The 20,233-nt window shown below is 43.7% G+C and overlaps 1 protein-coding gene across 6 annotated transcripts in view; it reads right to left on the bottom strand.

The window, feature by feature from the left end:
* Positions 1 to 17,949, bottom strand: part of ROBO2 (roundabout guidance receptor 2) — a 1,624,265-nt gene extending 1,606,316 nt beyond the window's left edge. For 3 of the 6 annotated variants that reach the window (XM_075335077.1, XM_075335079.1, XM_075335081.1), the window contains exon 1: positions 17,217 to 17,947. In XM_075335077.1, coding sequence (XP_075191192.1) covers positions 17,217 to 17,337 — 121 coding nt within the window. In that variant the 5' untranslated portion in view covers positions 17,338 to 17,947. Of the gene's footprint in view, positions 1 to 17,216 lie in introns of all 6 variants that reach the window. The other 3 variants (XM_075335083.1, XM_075335084.1, XM_075335082.1) reach the window with 3 other exon arrangements.
* Between the last annotated feature and the right edge of the window lie 2,284 nt (positions 17,950 to 20,233).

Genomic DNA, 20,233 nt, shown 5'->3' with positions numbered 1-20,233 from the left:
GGTAGCTATGTGTGACACCACAGGAACGATGAACTACATCGTACCTGCGGCTGCCACCAATGAGAAAGGAAGGAAGTGGGTAGGATATTCTGCCCTCTCATCTCCGCCCCTCCGCTTCCATTGGACGGCTGCCATGTGACATCGCTGTGACGCCGCACAAACCGCCCCCTTAGAAAGGAGGCAGATAGCCGGCCACAGTGCCGTCGCAGGGAAGGTAAGTCCGTGTGACGGGTGTTAGCGATGTTGTGCGCTACGGGCAGTGATTTGTCCGTGACGCACAACTGACGGGGGCAGGTATGCTCGCTAGCGATATCGGTACCGATATCGCAGCGTGTAAAGTGGACTTAAGTTTGACTGGTTCCACATGTCTCTTAATCCAAAAAGAGGCATTAGGGTATATAAGGACCCAACATTAAGCGATACGCCTTGACGTTGGCTGTTGGGCTCACATAAAACTGGCATTTTTTATATGCCAAGTATCTCAACCACAACTACAACAAGGGAGCCTGGTAATAAAATGCAAGATAGAGAGGAGAGGGAAGAAATGAAATGACTGGCATGATCTTCACTGGACATAAACTAATCTGTTAATGTTAGTAGAAATATATGAAATAGAAAATTGCCACTTTATATATGCAGTATATACTTATTCCACTTGATCACATATTGTTAAAGTTTGACCCCTGGGCTGAATTAGGCTAGGGCTCCATTTCTTTTTTGCTATTAGCAATATAAAAAAGTCTGAGTTTGACTGGCTCCACGTCTCTTAACCCGAAGAGAGGCATTAGAGTACATAGGGACCAATAATTAAGAGATACGCCTTGATGTTGGCTGTTGGGCTCTTATAAAATTGGCCTTTTTTATTTGCTAAGTGTCTTAATTGTTTATGTGTATTTTCTCAGCATGTTCATATTCCTTTATTCACTGTTAATGTATCTTAGGATTTCAGTGTGCAACTGTCTCTTTATTCATTATAATACTGTATATCTTCAGTATGCACCTGTTCACACTTGCATTTTAGGAAGTGCCATCAGTCTTTTTACTTGGTTCCACATGTCAGGCATTCAAATTCTTTGTGTGGAGCAGTCACAGGTCTCATGACCCACACTCAACATCCTCATATTCATATATGACGTTGTTGAGTTCATGTTAAGAGACTCACAGCTGGTTTGGACATTCCGATTTGGCAGTCTGTGAGTGTTGGATGGGTGAAACTGGCCTTACTTGATGATCAGTCTTTCTCCTTGTGGAAAAACTTCCATCAGTGACTCCAGACCATCACAATTTACTGAGGACATATCTTTTATACTGCAATAGTCACTGTAAAATAGGGGGTTATTGTGACTGCTGTGACACTTGGGCGTAAAACTCTTTAAAAAGTTGCCTATTTTGGGGCATGGTTGCTCAAAAATATTGTGACTTTTGGCATTTTTAAACTAGTTTTGAACAAAGTGGATGAAGCTGGAGCAGGACGGGGGAATGCCAACACTTATCCATCTCATTCATGAACACTTGAGGCATACCTTACTCCAGAAATCTTACTCTAGTTGATTTTTAGGTGTAACCAGCGAGAAATTCAGCTCACAAGTTGAAGTTGACCTCTATGTTCCAAAACGACTGTTCATTAGTAATACAGTTAGGTCCAGAAATATTTGGACAGTGACACAATTTTCGCGAGTTGGGCTCTGCATGCCACCACATTGGATTTGAAATGAAACCTCTACAACAGAATTCAAGTGCAGATTGTAACGTTTAATTTGAAGGTTTGAACAAAAATATCTGATAGAAATTGTAGGAATTGTACACATTTCTTTACAAACACTCCACATTTTAGGAGGTCAAAAGTAATTGGACAAATAAACCAAACCCAAAAAAAAAATTTTTATTTTCAATATTTTGTTGCGAATTCTTTGGAGGCAATCACTGCCTTAAGTCTGGAACCCATGGACATCACCAAACGCTGGGTTTTCTCTTTCTTAATGCTTTGCCAGGCCTTTAGAGCCGCAGCCTTCAGGTCTTGCTTGTTTGTGGGTCTTTCCGTCTTAAGTCTGGATTTGAGCAAGTGAAATGCATGCTCAATTGGGTTAAGATCTGGTGATTGACTTGGCCATTGCAGAATGTTCCACTTTTTTGCACTCATGAACTCCTGGGTAGCTTTGGCTGTATGCTTGGGGTCATTGTCCATCTGTACTATGAAGCACCGTCCGTTCAACTTTGCAGCATTTGGCTGAATCTGGGCTGAAAGTATATCCCGGTACACTTCAGAATTCATCCGGCTACTCTTGTCTGCTGTTATGTCATCAATAAACACAAGTGACCCAGTGCCATTGAAAGCCATGCATGCCCATGCCATCACGTTGCCTCCACCATGTTTTACAGAGGATGTGGTGTGCCTTGGATCATGTGCCGTTCCCTTTCTTCTCCAAACTTTTTTCTTCCCATCATTCTGGTACAGGTTGATCTTGGTCTCATCTGTCCATAGAATACTTTTCCAGAACTGAGCTGGCTTCATGAGGTGTTCTTCAGCAAATTTAACTCTGGCCTGTCTATTTTTGGAATTGATGAATGGTTTGCATCTAGATGTGAACCCTTTGTATTTACTTTCATGGAGTCTTCTCTTTACTGTTGACTTAGAGACAGATACACCTACTTCACTGAGAGTGTTCTGGACTTCAGTTGATGTTGTGAACGGGTTCTTCTTCACCAAAGAAAGTATACGGAAAGTATGCGGCGATCATCCACCACTGTTGTCATCCGTGGACGCCCAGGCCTTTTTGAGTTCCCAAGCTCACCAGTCAATTCCTTTTTTCTCAGAATGTACCCGACTGTTGATTTTGCTACTCCAAGCATGTCTGCTATCTCTCTGATGGATTTTTTCTTTTTTTTCAGCCTCAGGATGTTCTGCTTCACCTCAATTGAGAGTTCCTTAGACCGCATGTTGTCTGGTCACAGCAACAGCTTCCAAATGCAAAACCACACACCTGAAATCAACCCCAGACCTTTTAACTACTTCATTGATTACAGGTTAACGAGGGAGACACCTTCAGAGTTAATTGCAGCCCTTAGAGTCCCTTGTCCAATTACTTTTGGTCCCTTGAAAAAGAGGTGGCTATGCATTACAGAGCTATGATTCCTAAACCCTTTCTCCGATTTGGATGTGAAAACTCTCATATTGCAGCTGGGAGTGTGCACTTTCAGCCCATATTATATATAGAATTGTATTTCTGAACATGTTTTTGTAAAGAGCTAAAATAACAAAACTTGTATCACTGTCCAAATATTTCTGGACCTAACTGTATCTCATTCACATCAAGACCAACTTTGGCATTGACTTTTCTGGAGAGATTCAAATAGCATATAAAGTTGCAGTCCTGTATAAACACCTATTTACAGGTGATGCTTCATGGCAAAATAGTATGCAAATTAGCTCTTCATAAGAAGAAAGGAAGGTATTGCATACCAACCAAAATGAGAATCTTCCAAAAAGACGAGGAACAAATCTTCCCTTAACACTAGAAGTCCCAGAAATTTCGAGCTCCTCCCTGAAGTCCCAAAAGAGGGTCAAATGGCCCTTAGTCCAAACTTAATAGAACTAACTAGAAACTAAATAGCTAAACTCAATGGAAAACAACAACCTCCTGTGGTGCGACAGTAATGGCCTTAATTACAGAACAAAAGATGGAGATTATAGGAAGTTAGCTAAAATCCTTCAGGTCATTCGACCCGTCTCTGGGTTCCAAAGGTAGAAATGTTAAATGACCCATCTCTGGGACGTCTAGTGCTAAGCAGCTGCCTGTAGACAGCTTTCTTCCTTCCGATGGAAAGCTAAGTTGCATAGTTTATCTGATATTTCCCAAAATTCTTACACCATGCTTTTTAGAAGACCTATATCCACTGACAGGTCTTGCAGACATTGAACTCTCACAATCCTCCAAATCTCTTAGTCAGCTGAGGACAACGAGGGGATTGCAGTAGCTACATTCTATGTACAATAAAAATAATGGAAGCCGCCTCATATTAAGGGAGCCACAATATATTGCTGAGCCCTTTTGATATCAGACTAATACAGCTGGAATAGAGCAAGAACCTTTCACCACTCGTATGAGATTAAAGCTGTATTTCTGTCTAAACTGTTCCCATATGGCGACAGGCACCTTGATCTTTTCATCCTCTTGAACCTTTTGTGGCGGAGGCAACAGCAGTAATAAAGGATGCTGAAAGGTGATCATGGTTAGACTTTCCTTCTATGTAATAAAAGTGTAATAACGTTCGGAGTATACAGAAATAACTAGATAGGTGTAATGCAGGAAAGATCAAAACGGCATAAAGACAATAGACAACATCAAATAAGAAAATAAGCCAAGTAAAGATAGAAGAAGAGCCATCCGTAATGGATCACAATATGTCGGAGCGGTTCTCCCGATGTAGAAAGAGAATTGGTGGGACGGTTTTCAAATCAATGCGAGACCCGAACTGCATGCTCCCTTGTATTATCATCTCTATAGTTCATGTCCATAGACTGAGGCTAGAAATGTCTTACTAAAGAATAAGGGGGACTCGTCGCATTAACTTCCCCTGATTAATCCTGCAATTCTGTTCAATCTTCTTCCATACTTTAGACTTTTTTTCAAACTACTGCATATTGGACTGACCCTGATATGTATCTAGAGCTGCACCAATATCTCCAAATAAGACACTACTCTCAGGGTACTATTGCTTCATGGACTTCTTAATTCTTAATTACTATAAATACTCCAATCATTATTATCATATTGATCCTACATTCTATAATGGGAATAAAATATGTCAAATGAGTATCCTTTTAACCTACTGTAGTGTCCGGCTTGCACCCCTGCATGCTCCCGCTCCCAGACCCCTGCAGAGTCAGTGCTCTCCTCACCTGTCCTGCAGTCCTATGTGTCCCATTCCTGCCCCTGGGTCTGCCCCGGGCTCCTCCTGCTTCCAGGCTATGCATAGGCCTTCTGGGAGTGCTCAAAAGGTGTGCACGTGGCCACACCCCATTTCTTAAAGGGTTAACAATCCATTACTCGGAAGTGACCCCTGAGGTCACCTATTACCTTAAAGGTAGTTAGGACTGCCTCCCCTTAGGGGAGGCGCCTGAGCAACATTGCCTATTCGTTACTTTGTTGCTAGTTCTCAGATCCCATTACACTACTGTGTCTAGTTCAGCTTGTCATGTCCTAGTATCAATCTCATGTCCCTAACCTGTGTCTCATTCTAGAGCTTGTTTACTACCATCACCTCTGTGCTGCCACGTCTGAGCCATCACCTCCGTGCTGCGACGTCTGAGCCACCACCTCCATGCTGCCAAGTCCAAGATACTACTTTCATGCTGCTACATCCGAGCACCTCTGCACTGGACATTAAGAGACCAACTAGTCCGATCTCTACTGGTCCTGGCAGTAGTACATTTAGGCCCCTTCTGGCTGCGTCTGACAATCCCTATATAGGTGTTAGCTCCAGCTTAGCTCCTCCACCGGAGTCCAGTGTACAGCCCAGTGGATCCACTCCTGGATGCCCGCCGCCCCGCGGTGACCGTAACACCTCCATGTTGCCAAGTCCAAGATACTACTTTCATGCTGCTACATCCGAGCACCTCTGCACTGGACATTAAGAGACCAACTAGTACGATCTCTACTGGTCTTGGCAGTAGTACATTTAGGCCCCCTCTGGCTGCGTCTGACAATCCCTACATAGGGGTTAGCTCCAGGTTAGCTCCTCCACCGGAGTCCAGTGTACAGCCCAGTGGATCCACTCCTGGATGCTCACCGCCCCGTGGTGACTGTAATACCTATATTTGTGCACATATCCTTTTCGATCTGTCTTTTTACAGGTTGCAAAAAACACAGTCTCATGTGCTTTTTAGTCCTGTGTTGAAAAGATGAAAAACAAATCCATTTTTTAGAAGATAGCAGTCTATGAAAGACGGATGCAAATGGACTGCCATTAATTTGCATCCATTTTTTCAGCCAAAAAAGTTAGTGATTTACTGAAACTCAACTCCTCCCCCTACGCTATAAAAAAAAGAGTACCCCTCCTTTAAAAAAAGAGAATGTATGTGTTAAAAATGGGTATATTGGATTTAAAATGCGTCAGTTTTAAAACATTATTTTTGTTTATTTGTTTGCGTTCCATATAAAAAAAAACATAGTGTGAAATGGACGTTAGAAGTGGGTCTAACATTGATGTTAACATTACACGTCGATTGTATGATAATCAGTAATAACATGCAATATAATGTACATCAATGCTCAATAGTAAGTGGACCCTTCCTCCTTCAGGTGAAAATTATTGTAAAGTACAACTTTTATAAGGCTCACGACTTTTAATGGCTCGTAGACGTTTCTTTGTTATTTTCAATAGCGTACCAATCTATAAAAAACAGACTTAAATGTGAATTAAAGGGGTTGTCCACTACTAGGACAACGCCTTCTGATTCCACATGTTTCCCCCAGGTAAAATAATAAAGATTACACTCACCTCCCATACCGGCGCCGTTCCAGTGGTACGGGGGTTCGTGGTGCCAGGGCTCATGTGGTGTTGTGACATCATGCAGCTCCATGTCCAATCAGAGATGGCTTTGGTCTCCCCGCTTTCAGACCAAACGAGTTAATCAACAGGAAGTGAGGGCTGCTGCTCCACTCACTTCCTGTTGGTTGATTGTTTGTTTGGTCTGAAGGCGGAGAGGAGGAAGCCAGTACGGATTGGACATGGGGCTGCAGGATGTCACAACACTACATGAGCCCAGACACAACTGGAAGGACGCCATACGGGAGGTGAATACAGTCTATATTATTTTACCTGGGGGAAACATGTGGAATCAGAAGTACTGGACAACCCCTTTAAACAGCCATGGGATATGAAAAAATGTTACAAGAAAAAGCTACACACCAATCTGTAGGCCATGCCTGGTACTGCAACTCAGTCCCACTCGCTTTGGTGGAAGTATGCTGCTATACAAGACACAACTCATACATAAGAAGTATTGTCGAAAAATAATAAATATATCTTTATAACTTTAGACATCCCCTTTACAGGGTTTATTTTATCTTCATTCTACAGGACAGCGCAACTCCCCGGTCTCCTGACTTCTTGGTCTCTGTAGGAGCCGAATGACAGCTCAGACAGCAGCATTGTTGGCTGGCCTGACGTGTTCAATGCTGCTATATGAGGCAACTTTGTCTCCGCAGCATATGAAGCACAAGTAAGACTAAGGCTAGATATGATCTGGAGCTAATAACGCGCTGCAATAATTCTGACCAGCATCAGTGCAGTGCTTACAAGCTCAATAGAAAAGAGCTTGTAAACACTGTAAAAGTAGATAAAACTAAAAAAAAATAAAGAAATCTGCAAAATGAGAATGAGAACACATTTGTACAATACATAAATGTACTTGTTGCTTAAATTTGCTTGTTTTTACAAGCGCTGTGTAATTTTAACCATCTAATAGAATGGGAATAACTATTTGTTTTTCTAATGGTTTAGACTAAATTATTGATAGCACATGCACAGATTATGTACTTTATTATATTGACTGTAACTTTAAGGGGCACTTTGCACACTACGACATCGCAGGTGCGATGTCGGTGGGGTCAAATTGAAAGTGACGCACATCCAGCATCACAGGCGATATCGTAGTGTGTAAAGCCTTTATGATACGATTAACAAGCGCAAAATCGTCGTAATCGTATCATCGGTGTAGCCTCGGTCATTTCCATAATTTGGAAATGACCAATGTTACAATGTTGTTTCTCGTTCCTGAGGCAGCACACATCGCTGTGTGTGAAGCTGCAGGAGCGAGGAACATCTCCTACCACGCCGGCTATGCGGAAGGAAGGAGGTGGGTGGGATGTTTACATCCCGCTCATCTCCACCCCTCCGCTTCTATTGGCCGCCTGCCGTGTGACGTCGCTATGATGCCGCACGACCCGCCCCCTTAATAAGGAGGCGGGTCGCCGGCCAGAGCGACGTCGCAGGGCAGGTGAGTGCATGTGAAGCTGGCGTAGCGATAATGTTCGCTATGCCAGCTATCACCATGATATCGCAGCTGCGACGGGGGCGGGGACTATCGCGCTCGGCATCGCAGCATCGGCTTGCGATGTCGTAGTGTGCAAAGTACCCCTAAGGCTATGTGTACATGTTAAGTATTTGATGCAGAAATTTCTGCACCATTTCCGCATCTCTTAGTAGGAAAAACGCAGAGGAAAAATCATGCATTTTTGCCATGATTTTGATGCGCTTTTACCACCATTTTGATGCGTTTTTAAGGTCCGTTTCTGGTGCACATTTTTCCCCATTCATTAGAATGGGTGAAATCTGCAGCATAAATGCATCAAAAATTGACAGCTGCATATTTATTTTTGCACCAATCTACATAAAGAAAAAATTCAACGTGTGCATGAGACTTCATGATTCTCATTGACTTTACATCAGGATTCCTTTCAGGTTTTGTGACAAATCTGCATTCAAAAACGCATCAAAAATGGTGATAAAAACCCAATGTGTGTGCACAGCCTAAGGCGGGCTTTGCACACTGCGACATCGCAGGTGCGATGTCGGTGGGGTCAAATTGAAAATGACGCACTTCCGGCATCGCATGCGACATCGCAGTGTGTAAAGCCTAGATGATACGATTAACGAGCGCAAAAGCGTCGTTATCGTATCATCCGTGCAGCGTCGGCGTAATCCATGATTACGCTGACGCGACGGTCCGATGTTGTTCCTCGCTCCTGCGGCTGCACACATCGCTGTGTGTGAAGCCGCAGGAGCGAGGAACATCTCCTACCGGCCTCACTGCGGCTTCCGTAGGATATGCGGAAGGAAAGAGATGGGCAGGATGTTTACATCCTGCTCATCTCCGCCCCTCCGCTCCGATTGGCCGCCTGCCGTGTGACGTCACAGTGACGCCGCACGACCCGCCCCCTTAACAAGGAGGCGGGTCGCCGGCCACAGGGACGTCGCACGGCAGGTGAGTGTGTGTGTGAAGCTGGCGTAGCGATAATTTTCGCTACGCCAGCTATCACCACATATCGCTGCTGCGACGGGGTCGGGCACTATCGCACTCGGCATCGCAGCATCGGGCTGCGATGTCGCAGTGTGCAAAGCCCGCCTTAGTGGTAGATATTATAATGATGTTCAGCTTTTCATAAAGATGCAATACAATTTACAGCATCTACCCTTATAGTATAATCCATATTAGAACACAGATCTTAAGTACTGATCCAGGTACTGATGTATGGTCACACAGGTGGGGGCAACGTTCATTGGCATTCTGGAAGCATTGCCTCCTCTACAGCTTCAGTCTCTGCTTGGGAACCACATTTTAATGCACATTATACTGCAAACAGATAGCGCTACATGTGAAACTCTACATCATCCATAAATCAATGTAAAGATATTGAACCACATTAGGGTTTCCTATGAACAGAATGGATAGTCATGAGAAAGCAGGCTTAGAAAGTAATTACACCACATTTCTTTGAATAATGTCTCAGCTACATGTATTGCTTTAATAATTATTGTGAGTTATTGCTTAGTATTTAGGTAATGCTTATCCTGTGCATTATAGTAATATTGCAATGGAGGACAAAATATAGTGTTTGCTCTGCAGGTGTATTCTGTACAATACTACACATATGGCTATTTCTAATGTCACTAAACTGTAAAATATGAAAAGTCACAGCTTTCGAGGCAAGAAAAGATTCTTAAAGGGAACCTCTCACCAAACTTTTCATGTTGAAATTGACACATGATGTCATAGCGGCTGCAGAGCAGATTATTTTGTAATTTCACTTTTCTATTGAGTTATTAGAAATAAAAAAATGTCAGCTAATTAGTTCATTTTCATCATGTCCAAGAGAGCATTATCAGATAGTTTTCACTGTGGGCGTTAACTTCTGCTCCTTGTATGATGTTGACCAATCATAGGCAGGCTACGTCTGTGTGTCACCTAGCTCTGCACTCAATGCAAAGTACAGCAGGCATACGTGTGATTACAACACATTCCAGATCTCATCTTCTGGCAGTCTCAGAAGGGGGAGGGCAGCACAGCAGATTTTAGCTGCGTCATATTACAAACCCATTAGTCAGTTCTCCTCCTTTCATAGCACTGACCCTTTACTCCCCACCCCACAAGAACTCCCAGGAGATGAAAGTTCAACAATTTTAGTAATCACAGGTGTGTTCTGCTCATTGTATCTCACCTAGTAGTAGCCTGTTCTGAACTATTGTTGGGGGGTGTTATCTTCTTTCTCTTGAGTATTTCTGCCTGCTTAGGATTGGACAAGGTCATACAGTGGAAGAAGTACCTGCCCCCGGTGAACACTATCTGCTAACACTCACTGCCTGCTTATGATTGGACAAGGTCATACAGTGGCAGAAGTACCTGCCCCCGGTGAACACTATCTGCTAACACTCACTGTCTGCTTATGATTGGACAAGGTCATACAGTGGAAGAAGTAGCTGCCCCAGGTGAACACTATCTGCTAACACTCACTGCCTGCTTATGATTGGACAAGGTCATACAGTGGCAGAAGTACCTGCCCCCGGTGAACACTATCTGCTAACACTCACTGCCTGCTTATGATTGGACAAGGTCATACAGTGGAAGAAGTACCTGCCCCCGGTGAACACTAACTGCTAACACTCACTGTCTGCTTATGATTGGACAAGGTCATACAGTGGAAGAAGTAGCTGCCCCAGGTGAACACTATCTGCTAACACTCACTGTCTGCTTATGATTGGACAAGGTCATACAGTGGAAGAAGTACACGCCCCAGGTGAACACTATCTGCTAACACCCACTTGGGCTTAAGTAAAATTAACTCATTAGTTGCCAAATAACTTCCTTGCTAATATCTTAACAAAAGAGAGGCAGAATTTAAAAAAAAAAGTTTTATTCTGTTCTGCAGATCCTGTGTACAGTTCAACTTGAAAAATTTGGTGACATGTCTTCTTTAGGCCCCCTTCACACGTCCGTGAAAAACACGCACGTGTGTTACGGGCCGTTTTTCGGGTCCGTGTCCCGTTTTTGTGTCCGTTTTTATGGTCCGTGTGGCACCTGTGTGAATTGCGTATGCTAGCCGTGTTTGTGTGTAGAACGTCCGTGTGTGCGTGTGGAATTAACGTGTATGTGTACGTGTAATGTCCGTGTCTAATGTCCGTGTGTGTGTTGCACAATGTCGTTTATAAATGTCGGCTGACAGCAGACAGAGTTGCGCGATGAGAATGAACTCGGGTGAACTTCACCCGACTTCATCCTCATACCGCGGCTCTGTCTGTGTCGAGTACTGATTAGCGGTCACCTGTGAAGGATTCACCGGTGACCACTAATCCCCCGAGTGAATGAAGTTCCCCCCCCTCTCTCATACTCACCGTTCCTCAATCCCCGATCCCCGGCGCTGCACGGCATTCACACTGTTGCGGCGGCTTTTACTATTTTGAAAAAGACGGCCGCTCATTAAACAATCTCCTATTCCCTGCTTTCCCCGCCCACCGGCACCTATGATTGGTTGCAGTGAGACACGCCCCTACGCTGAGTGACAGGTGTCACACTGCACCCAATCACAGCAGCCGGTGGGCGTGTCTATACTGTGCATTAAAATAAATAAATAAATAATTAAAAAAAACGGCGTGCGGTTCCCCCCAATTTTAATGCCAGCCAGATAAAGCCATACGGCTGAAGGCTGGTATTCTCAGGATGGGAAGCTCCACGTTATGGGGAGCCCCCCACCCTAACAATATCAGCCAACAGCCGCCCAGAATTGCCGCATACATTAGATGCGACAGTTCTGGGGCTGTACCCGGCTCTTCCCGATTTGCCCTGGTGCTTTGGCAAATCGGGGTAATAAGGAGTTAATGGCAGCCCATAGCTGCCACTAAATCCTAGATTAATCATGTCAGGCGTCTATGAGACACCTTCCATGATTAATCTGTAAATTACAGTAAATAAACACACACACCCAAAAAAAATCCTTTATTAGAAATAAAAAACACACACATATACCCTGGTTCACCACTTTAATCAGCCCGAAAAAGCCCTCCATGTCCGGCGTCATCCAGGATGGTCCAGCGTCGCATCCAGCTCAGCTGCATGGAGGTGACCGGAGCTGCAGAATACACCGCCGCTCCGGTCACCTCCACGCAGCTAATGAAGACAGTCGCGCGATCAGCTGTGCTGTCACTGAGGTTACCCGCGGCCACCGCTGGATCCAGTGACAGCGGGTAACCTCAGTGACAGCAGCTGATCGCGCGACTGTCTTCATTTGCCGCGTGGAGGTGACCGGAGCGGCGGTGTATTCTGCAGCTCCGGTCACCTCCATGCAGCTGAGCTGGATGCGACGCTGGACCATCCTGGATGACGCCGGACATGGAGGGCTTTTTCGGGCTGATTAAAGTGGTGAACCAGGGTATATGTGTGTGTTTTTTATTACTAATAAAGGATTTTTTTCGGGTGTGTGTGTTTATTTACTGTAATTTACAGATTAATCATGGAAGGTGTCTCATAGACGCCTGACATGATTAATCTAGGATTTAGTGGCAGCTATGGGCTGCCATTAACTCCTTATTACCCCGATTTGCCAAAGCACCAGGGCAAATCGGGAAGAGCCGGGTACAGCCCCAGAACTGTCGCATCTAATGTATGCGGCAATTCTGGGCGGCTGTTGGCTGATATTGTTAGGGTGGGGGGCTCCCCATAATGTGGAGCTCCCCATCCTGAGAATACCAGCCTTCAGCCGTATGGCTTTATCTGGCTGGCATTAAAATAGGGGGGAACCGCACGCCGTTTTTTTTAATTATTTATTTATTTATTTTAATGCACAGTATAGACACGCCCACCGGCTGCTGTGATTGGGTGCAGTGTGACACCTGTCACTCAGCGTAGGGGCGTGTCTCACTGCAACCAATCATAGGCGCCGGTGGGCGGGGAAAGCAGGGAATAGGAGATTGTTTAATGAGCGGCCGGCTTTTTCAAAATAGTAAAAGCCGCCGCAGCAGTGTGAATGCCGTGCAGAGCCGCGCCGGTGATCGGGGAACGGTAAGTATGAGAGAGGGGGGGGAACTGACCGACAGACTGTGAGAGAGGGACAGACAGACAGAGAGACCAACAGAGAGACAGAGAGACCGACCGACGGACTCAGGGAGATTGACCGACATACACAGAAATAGAAAGAATAGCCGACATCACTAGAAATTAAAACACCAAACGGACACGGACTATAGGTAGATGCATACATGTTTACTAACGTGTGTGCACATACCCATAGACTTTCATTGTGTCCACGTGTGCGTGCTCCGTGCAGATAACGGACATGCATCCGTGCAAAACGCAAACACATACGAATCACGGACACGCACACACGGACATAATGAAATAACGCACGTGTGACCACAATCATAGATTAACATTGGTGCACGTTTGGCCGTGTCTCCGGTATATACGGAAACGGACCAAACACGCACGTGTATCACGGACGTGTGAAGGGGGCCTTAAAGAGGATTTGTTACCAGGTCAAAAGTGGCCAGTTTTTGATCCTTATTTTATTCCTGCTGCTCACCTAAGTACTGTGTTTTTTGTTTGGTTGATGGATTTTTTTTTAAATTTGCAATGCAGTTCCATAGACATGTGTTTTTTTATGTAGTGCTATTTTTTATGGTCTTTGCTAGAGAGTGGTGAGCACTAAAATGCTCAGGTCCTCGTTACTGGAGTCGAACAAGTAAGATGCTCTGAAAGGGCTCAACTCAAGTAACGAGCATTATGGAAGTCAATGATTGGGCAATTCGGCTTTCCACCCACATACAACAAGCCATAAACAGAGTATTTTCTGTGGGAGTGAGGGAAGTGGGGTTTCTTTCTTCTTTTTTCTTGACACAGTACATCCAAAAATATTATTTTTATCCCCCTCGAGAGTCATTGAAAGATTGTAAATGGCTCACAGTGGGGTGCTGGCTCCCATTATTCAGTGAAGGGAGCTGGCTCTTGGTGTTCTTGTGTCACTTGCAATATGTTGCCGAGCTCCGTGAGTACACAAACACCATGTTGCTCGATCAAGTGTTGAACAGTGGCGAGCACACTCGCTCATCACTAGTCTTTACCAAGGAGATGTGTCTCACAGGTAGAGATGAGCAGTTCTGTGGAGGTTCGGTTCGCCAGCAGAAAATGAGCTGAGCGACCATTGGCTTGAGCTTGATCCAAAACCCAAAGCAAGTAACTGATTGGCAGTTTGAGTCTCCACCCACAAACAGCCAGCCATAAGCAGATAACTTCTGGATGAGGGTGGGCGGGCTTTTTCAAACAATTTCATGGGCTGCACACTACATGTAATTGTGCTGATGTTACCTCCAGTGTGAGCCATTCCAGGCTCCCACAGGGTTGAGCACCAAGCCTACCTGAGCACAGCAAGTTCACACGTAAAGCATTGGAACCTGAAACCCAAACCTTGATTTTTTAAGTTAATGTTAAGTTCGAAAATCGAACCTAAAGCTGGGTTCACACACAGCGACAATGACAATGACGTCGCTGTTACGTCACCATTTTCTGTGATGTAGCAGCGACGTCCCGTCGCTGTCGCTGTGTGTGACATCCAGCAACGACCCGGCCCCTGCTGTGAGGTCGCCGCTCGTTGCTGAATGTCCTGCTTCATTTTTTGCTCATTGCTCTCCCGCTGTGAAGCACACATCGCTGTGTGTGACAGCGAGAGAGCGACGAACTGAAGCGAGCAGGGAGCTAGCGTCTGGCAGCCTGCGGTAAGCTGTAACCACGGTAAACATCGGGTAACCAAGAAGCCCTTTCCTTGGTTACCCGATATTTACTTTAGTTACAGCATCCGCTGCTCTCACGCTGCCTGTGCTGCCGGCTCCTGCTCTGTGCACACAGCCAGAGTACACATCGGGAAATAAGCAAAGGTTTGCTTATTAACCCGATGTGTACTGTGGCTATGAGTGCAGGGAGCCAGCGCTAAGTGGTGTGCGCTTGTAATCAAGGTAAATATCGGGTAACCAGAGAAGCACTTTGGTTGTTTACCCGATATTTACCTTAGTTACCAAGCGCAGCATCGCTTCCACAGCGATGCGTGTCGTTATGATCGCTGCTGCGTCTGCTGTGTTTGACAGCTAAGCAGTGATCATAACAGCGACTTACAAGGTCGCTGTTGCATCACAGAAAATGGTGACGTAACAGTGACGTCGTTGTCGCTGTCGCTATGTGTGAACCCAGCTTAAGGTTCGCTCATCTCTACTCAGGATCTAAGTGGGTGCATCTTTAGGCTGCTGTAAGTTTATTCCCCATTGTTAAAGACCATAAAAATTAGCAATGGATAAAACATCCAAATCTCTAGAACCTTATTGTAAAAAACGTCATAATCAAGTGAGTAGCAGGAATTAAAAAGAGAACAAACGTTTGACCTTGTAACAGGTTCTCATTAAACTTTATACACCTATTACTACAAAGTTTCATCCAAAGTCAGAGCTTTTCGAGATTGATATATGTATTTGGGTTTATACAGGAGCCTTTATTTTTTCAAGGTTGCAATATTTTATCTCATAAAAGCGCATTTGAAACACCGAACCATTTGTACTAAGCTCTTTTCAACTTATTGCTTTATTTTTGCTCTATTTCAACTTTCTTTGACGTAAATTAAGAGCTTCCTGCAAAATGCCCCAGCACGACTCTGCCTTTACCTTCCTTTAGCAATTAAAGCATTATTGCTTGGAACCCTTTTTTTTTTAGACCAATTTCAAGCTCCGTTTCAAACCTGCGCAACTGTTTGAGTTGAGCCTTTTGCAATATGTATAGAGCTTTTTCAACTTTTTATAGTGTTTTTACTTTTAGTATTGTCTGATATTTTGCAACATTTCTGAACGGAAACCTTTTAAGTATTCCAAATGTTTTGACTCATGCGAGTCCTTTTCAAGCGCAGACGATGTTAGAGCCTTTTCAAGCTTTTTTTTTTCCACCGGTTAAGCTTCTAGCTGAAAATCCACCTGCTTGAAAGAAGCTCTCGGCACATACATTTCGAGAACAGATAAGTAAAGATTTTATTTGTTGAACTTTGTAAGTAACACAAAATGGCTTTATCATCTATAGGTAGAGAGTCTGTAGATGAGTATCTACAGTGGACATTATTTCTTTAGTCTCATAGCTTGTATAACAAATGACCCTGTATATATAACCGTAAACCCAATACTGTTTCACCCATAATATATCCATTTGTTTATGAACTGCTGTAAAACGCCAACTTTCCATCCTATGGAGCAATTCTCGGTCCTAACATTTTATTGTTCTTATTATCCCCTTGCCCTAGCAGCACGGGCTAAGTGGCTCTTGGAAGTTGTCCATTGAAGTACTGTAGGTAAAAGATTTGCAGCGTCCTAATGCAACAAAGGAAATCCAGAAAGGAGGGGTGTGAGTGACTGCCGCCGCCGCTGCTGCTGCTGGGATGTTGCTATAAATTATTTAAACTTCTTTTTTTAATGTTGATGCTTCTCGTTAACCTTATATCACTACACGGAGCGCTGGGGAAAAAAGAAAAGAACAGCACCAACCAAGATAACAACAGCCATTAGAGAGATCCTTGCCGGCAACAGCTATGCAACAAAATGAGTTGAATTACCCTTAGAAATGTAATAGAAAATACACAGACGTAAAAAGAAGCAGAAAAAAGCATAGACTCGAGTTGTTTAACCCTTGTGCAGTACAAGATTAAGACACAGGCACAACTCCAATGCTTGACTAGTCTCTATTTAGACAAAAGTTGAGCTGACTGTGATGCTCATTTTACAAAGCGTTAGTCATTTCTTTCCCTATGTGCTATTCTTTCAATAAGGTCAATCTAATTTACCTCTATAATCAGATCGTCGCTAGAATATTAATCTTTGCTCTTGGCTTTCCGAATTCACAGCTTCTAGATGACAATACATAGACATATGATCAACCCTGAGTCTGAATTCCTCATTTAAAAGGCATATTGACCACACCAAGGTCAAGCTACAGTCCAAAAACCTGCTGAAATTCACACAACTTGGTAGTCATCATAACACAACACTACCAAACAAGCCTCAATGACACCACAACAAGGTACAGTAGATATTGAGGAGTCCATCCAGGAAGACAAACTCAACACAACCTTCAAAATCTCCATCCCAAGTCCACAGCATTAGCAATAAGTTGGTATTTGTAGAAAACTTTCCAAACTTACCCCCTTTCCAGTTCTTGCCTTTGGTCCTGCTAACCTTACTTAAAGTTCCACCATGGAAAATGAGCATAAAGATGAAGATAAGTTCAAGGGTGATGGTCCTGCGTTTCTCTGAAGATAACATGTCCAGATGTTCCTTTCACACCATTCCTAACATCTTCTTGTACTCCACAGTGTCCCTTTTTTTCCCAATCGGAGAGAAGTCATTAATCACTGAAGAATCAGAGCACACAGTTGGTTTGCCATGACTGGATGTAGAAGCAATATCTCAAACATGTAGCCCAGAGGTAAAGCACATTGCTCACTGCTTCTGTTTCATCAACACACAGAGCAGGCAGCGAGCACTGCTGCTAGTTCACGCCAGGAAAATGCACATCTCTCCTCGTCACTTTGCTTATATTCAGGATATATCTCTTTGTTTTCACCCAGAGATTGATTGACAAATATAAAAACAGTAATGACTGTGTCCGGCAGGAATGGGAGAGAAAATATGCTAGGCTTGGTCAAAACAGATGAGAGGCAGTTGCACTGACAGCTCGGAGCTTGGCTGCCGGAGTCTAATAGCTGTGCATGCAACTAAATTGCTCTTTTAAGAGTAATAGGGCTTCAGTAAAAGCTGGTGTCATTGCCACTTGGGTGGAAAGTGCAGGGTTTATAAAATCACCATGAACCCCCTTGTTGAGTCCATGCTGCAATGCCAAGGTCTGAACAGAAGGCGTTATTGCTTTCTGTTCTGTGGAGGTGGATGTTTATGATGGTATAGCATCCAAATGTTCAGGTCTGGTAGGATAAAAGTATGTTGTATTAGATCTCCAGAATATTTGGGTGATATAAAAATAGATTTTATGTATCTCTCATGCAGTAATTATTTATGCCGCCCTTTGAAATATTTATCAATCGGAAGAAAAGTACAAGCTTGTTCTGTTTTATATTGCATGAAAAGAGACCAGATAGGAGTCATCCGAAGCAATAATGTTCTAGGCAGATTTCCGCTACATATTTTATTTTTTTTTCCCCTTCTTATGTCAGAGCTCATAATGACATTAACAGCATTTGGAGTTTTAACTGTTTCTAGTGAAGCAAAGTCTGAAAGGGTTAAAGCAGTGAAGGAAAGTCCAGAAGGGTTAAAGCAGTGAAGGAAAGTCCAGAAGGGTTAAAGCAGTATAGGAAAGTCCGGTAGGGTTAAAGCACTGAGGAAATTCTGGAAGGGTTAAAGCAGTGAAGGAAAGTCTGGAAGAGTTAAAGCAGTGAAGGAAAGCCTGGAAGGGTTAAAGCAGTAAAGGAAAATCCAGAAGGTTTAAAACAGTGAAGGAAAGTCCAGAAGGGTTAATGCACTGAAGGAAAGTCCGGGAGTGTTAAAGCAGTGTATGAAAGTCTGGAAGAGTTAAAGCAGTGAAGGAAAACCTGAAAGGGTTAAAGCAGGAGTAAGGATGGTTGGATTAGTCAGATCACGTGGACGAGTTTGTGAATGGTGTATAATACTTGGCAGCAGTCGACGCACGTGCCTGCAGTGGAAGGGTTAAAACAGTGACAGAAAGTCCGGAATGGTCAGTGAAGGAAAGTCCAGAAGGGTTAAAGTAGTGAAGGAATGTCTGAAAGGTGAAAGCAGTGACAGAAAGTCTGTAAGGGTTAAAGCAGTGAAGGAAAGTCTGTAAGGGTTAAAGTAGTGAAGGAATGTCTGGAAGGGTTAAAGCAGTGAAAGAAAGTCCAGAAGGGTTAAAACAGTGAAGGTAAGTCTGGAAGGGTTAAAACAGTGAAGGTAAGTCTGGAAGGGTTAAAGCAGTGAAGGAAAGTCCGGAAGAGTTAAAGCAGTGAAGGAAAGTCTGGAAGGGTTAAAGCAGTAAAGGAACGTCTGGAAGGGTTAAAGCAGGAGTAAGGATGGTTGGATTAGTCAGATCACGTGGCGAGTTTGTGAATGGTGTATAATACTTGGCAGCAGTCGGTGCACGTGCCTGCAGTGTAATGAGTGGTTGTGAATTTGTAATGTCTGGCTAATCTATGGCTGGTACCAACAGAATCAAAGCTGAATAGGTTTGATCACAACATACAGTATTAGCGCACGCTTTTTTATTATAAGCACATATTACGCTGCTTTATTAAAGGTGGAATTTAATGTATAGCATGAATTATGCAGCTGTGTCTTCTATTAAGTCATCACAGGGTATTGAACAGAAAACCTGACATGATGCTACTTCCCATTAGTTGGAGTGCACTATTTTATCTTGACATTTGCACTGAGTTTATTGTAACCGTGTGGTAGTCTGCAGGTGGGTTCATTTTTGCTTGTTTGGATTTGATTGAGTTTGACGTAGGTGAAAAATAGAAAATAAGTCATTGCTAAAGGAAAAACTGTCATCTGCATATTAACTCGTGGGTCTTATGGTGCACCTTTAGATGAAGCCCGCTTTGCTGACTTTCAAGGCAAACTTTCTTTGTACGAGGGACTACTGATAAGTCTTTGGCTTCACCCAGAAAGAAACAAGATAGAATGATGAAACTACATTAATTCCACATACTCTCCACTGATGACAACACACTTCTTACATCGATATTCCAAGTTCTGTAAACCTAGCAAAAAGAAGGATTTCAGTTGTGCCTCAAACCTGGCATCCGTAACAGCTATGGGATCAGAAATAGTGTGAAATTTGGAACCCTGGAGGTGTTTCTTCAGGTTTGGAAACAGATGATAGTTGGAGGGAGCAAGATCTGGTCAATAAGGTGAGTGGTCAACCAGCTGGAAGCCCAGCTCTGCCAATTTTGCCGTGGTCGCTTGTGCAGTGTGAGCAGTGGCGTTGTCTTGCATGAACAAGATTCCTTTGGACAGCTTGCTGTGACATTTGGACTTCAGAGCTGCCTTCATTTGGTCCAAAAGTTCAATGTAATAACTTGTATTACTTGTGGAACACTTTTGAAGGTAGTCCACTAGCTGAAGAAGCAGAAAACATTTCTGTGGATACTGGATTGCAATACATGAGTAGCTTTAAGCATCAAATAACAGTTCTCTTGTGACCGTTCAACAT

Source organism: Anomaloglossus baeobatrachus, chromosome 2 (genome assembly GCF_048569485.1).
Source record: "Anomaloglossus baeobatrachus isolate aAnoBae1 chromosome 2, aAnoBae1.hap1, whole genome shotgun sequence".
NCBI classification, from domain to species: domain Eukaryota; kingdom Metazoa; phylum Chordata; class Amphibia; order Anura; family Aromobatidae; genus Anomaloglossus; species Anomaloglossus baeobatrachus.
Note: the sequence above shows the minus strand (reverse complement) of the source record. Positions and strands in the feature narration are given on the sequence as shown.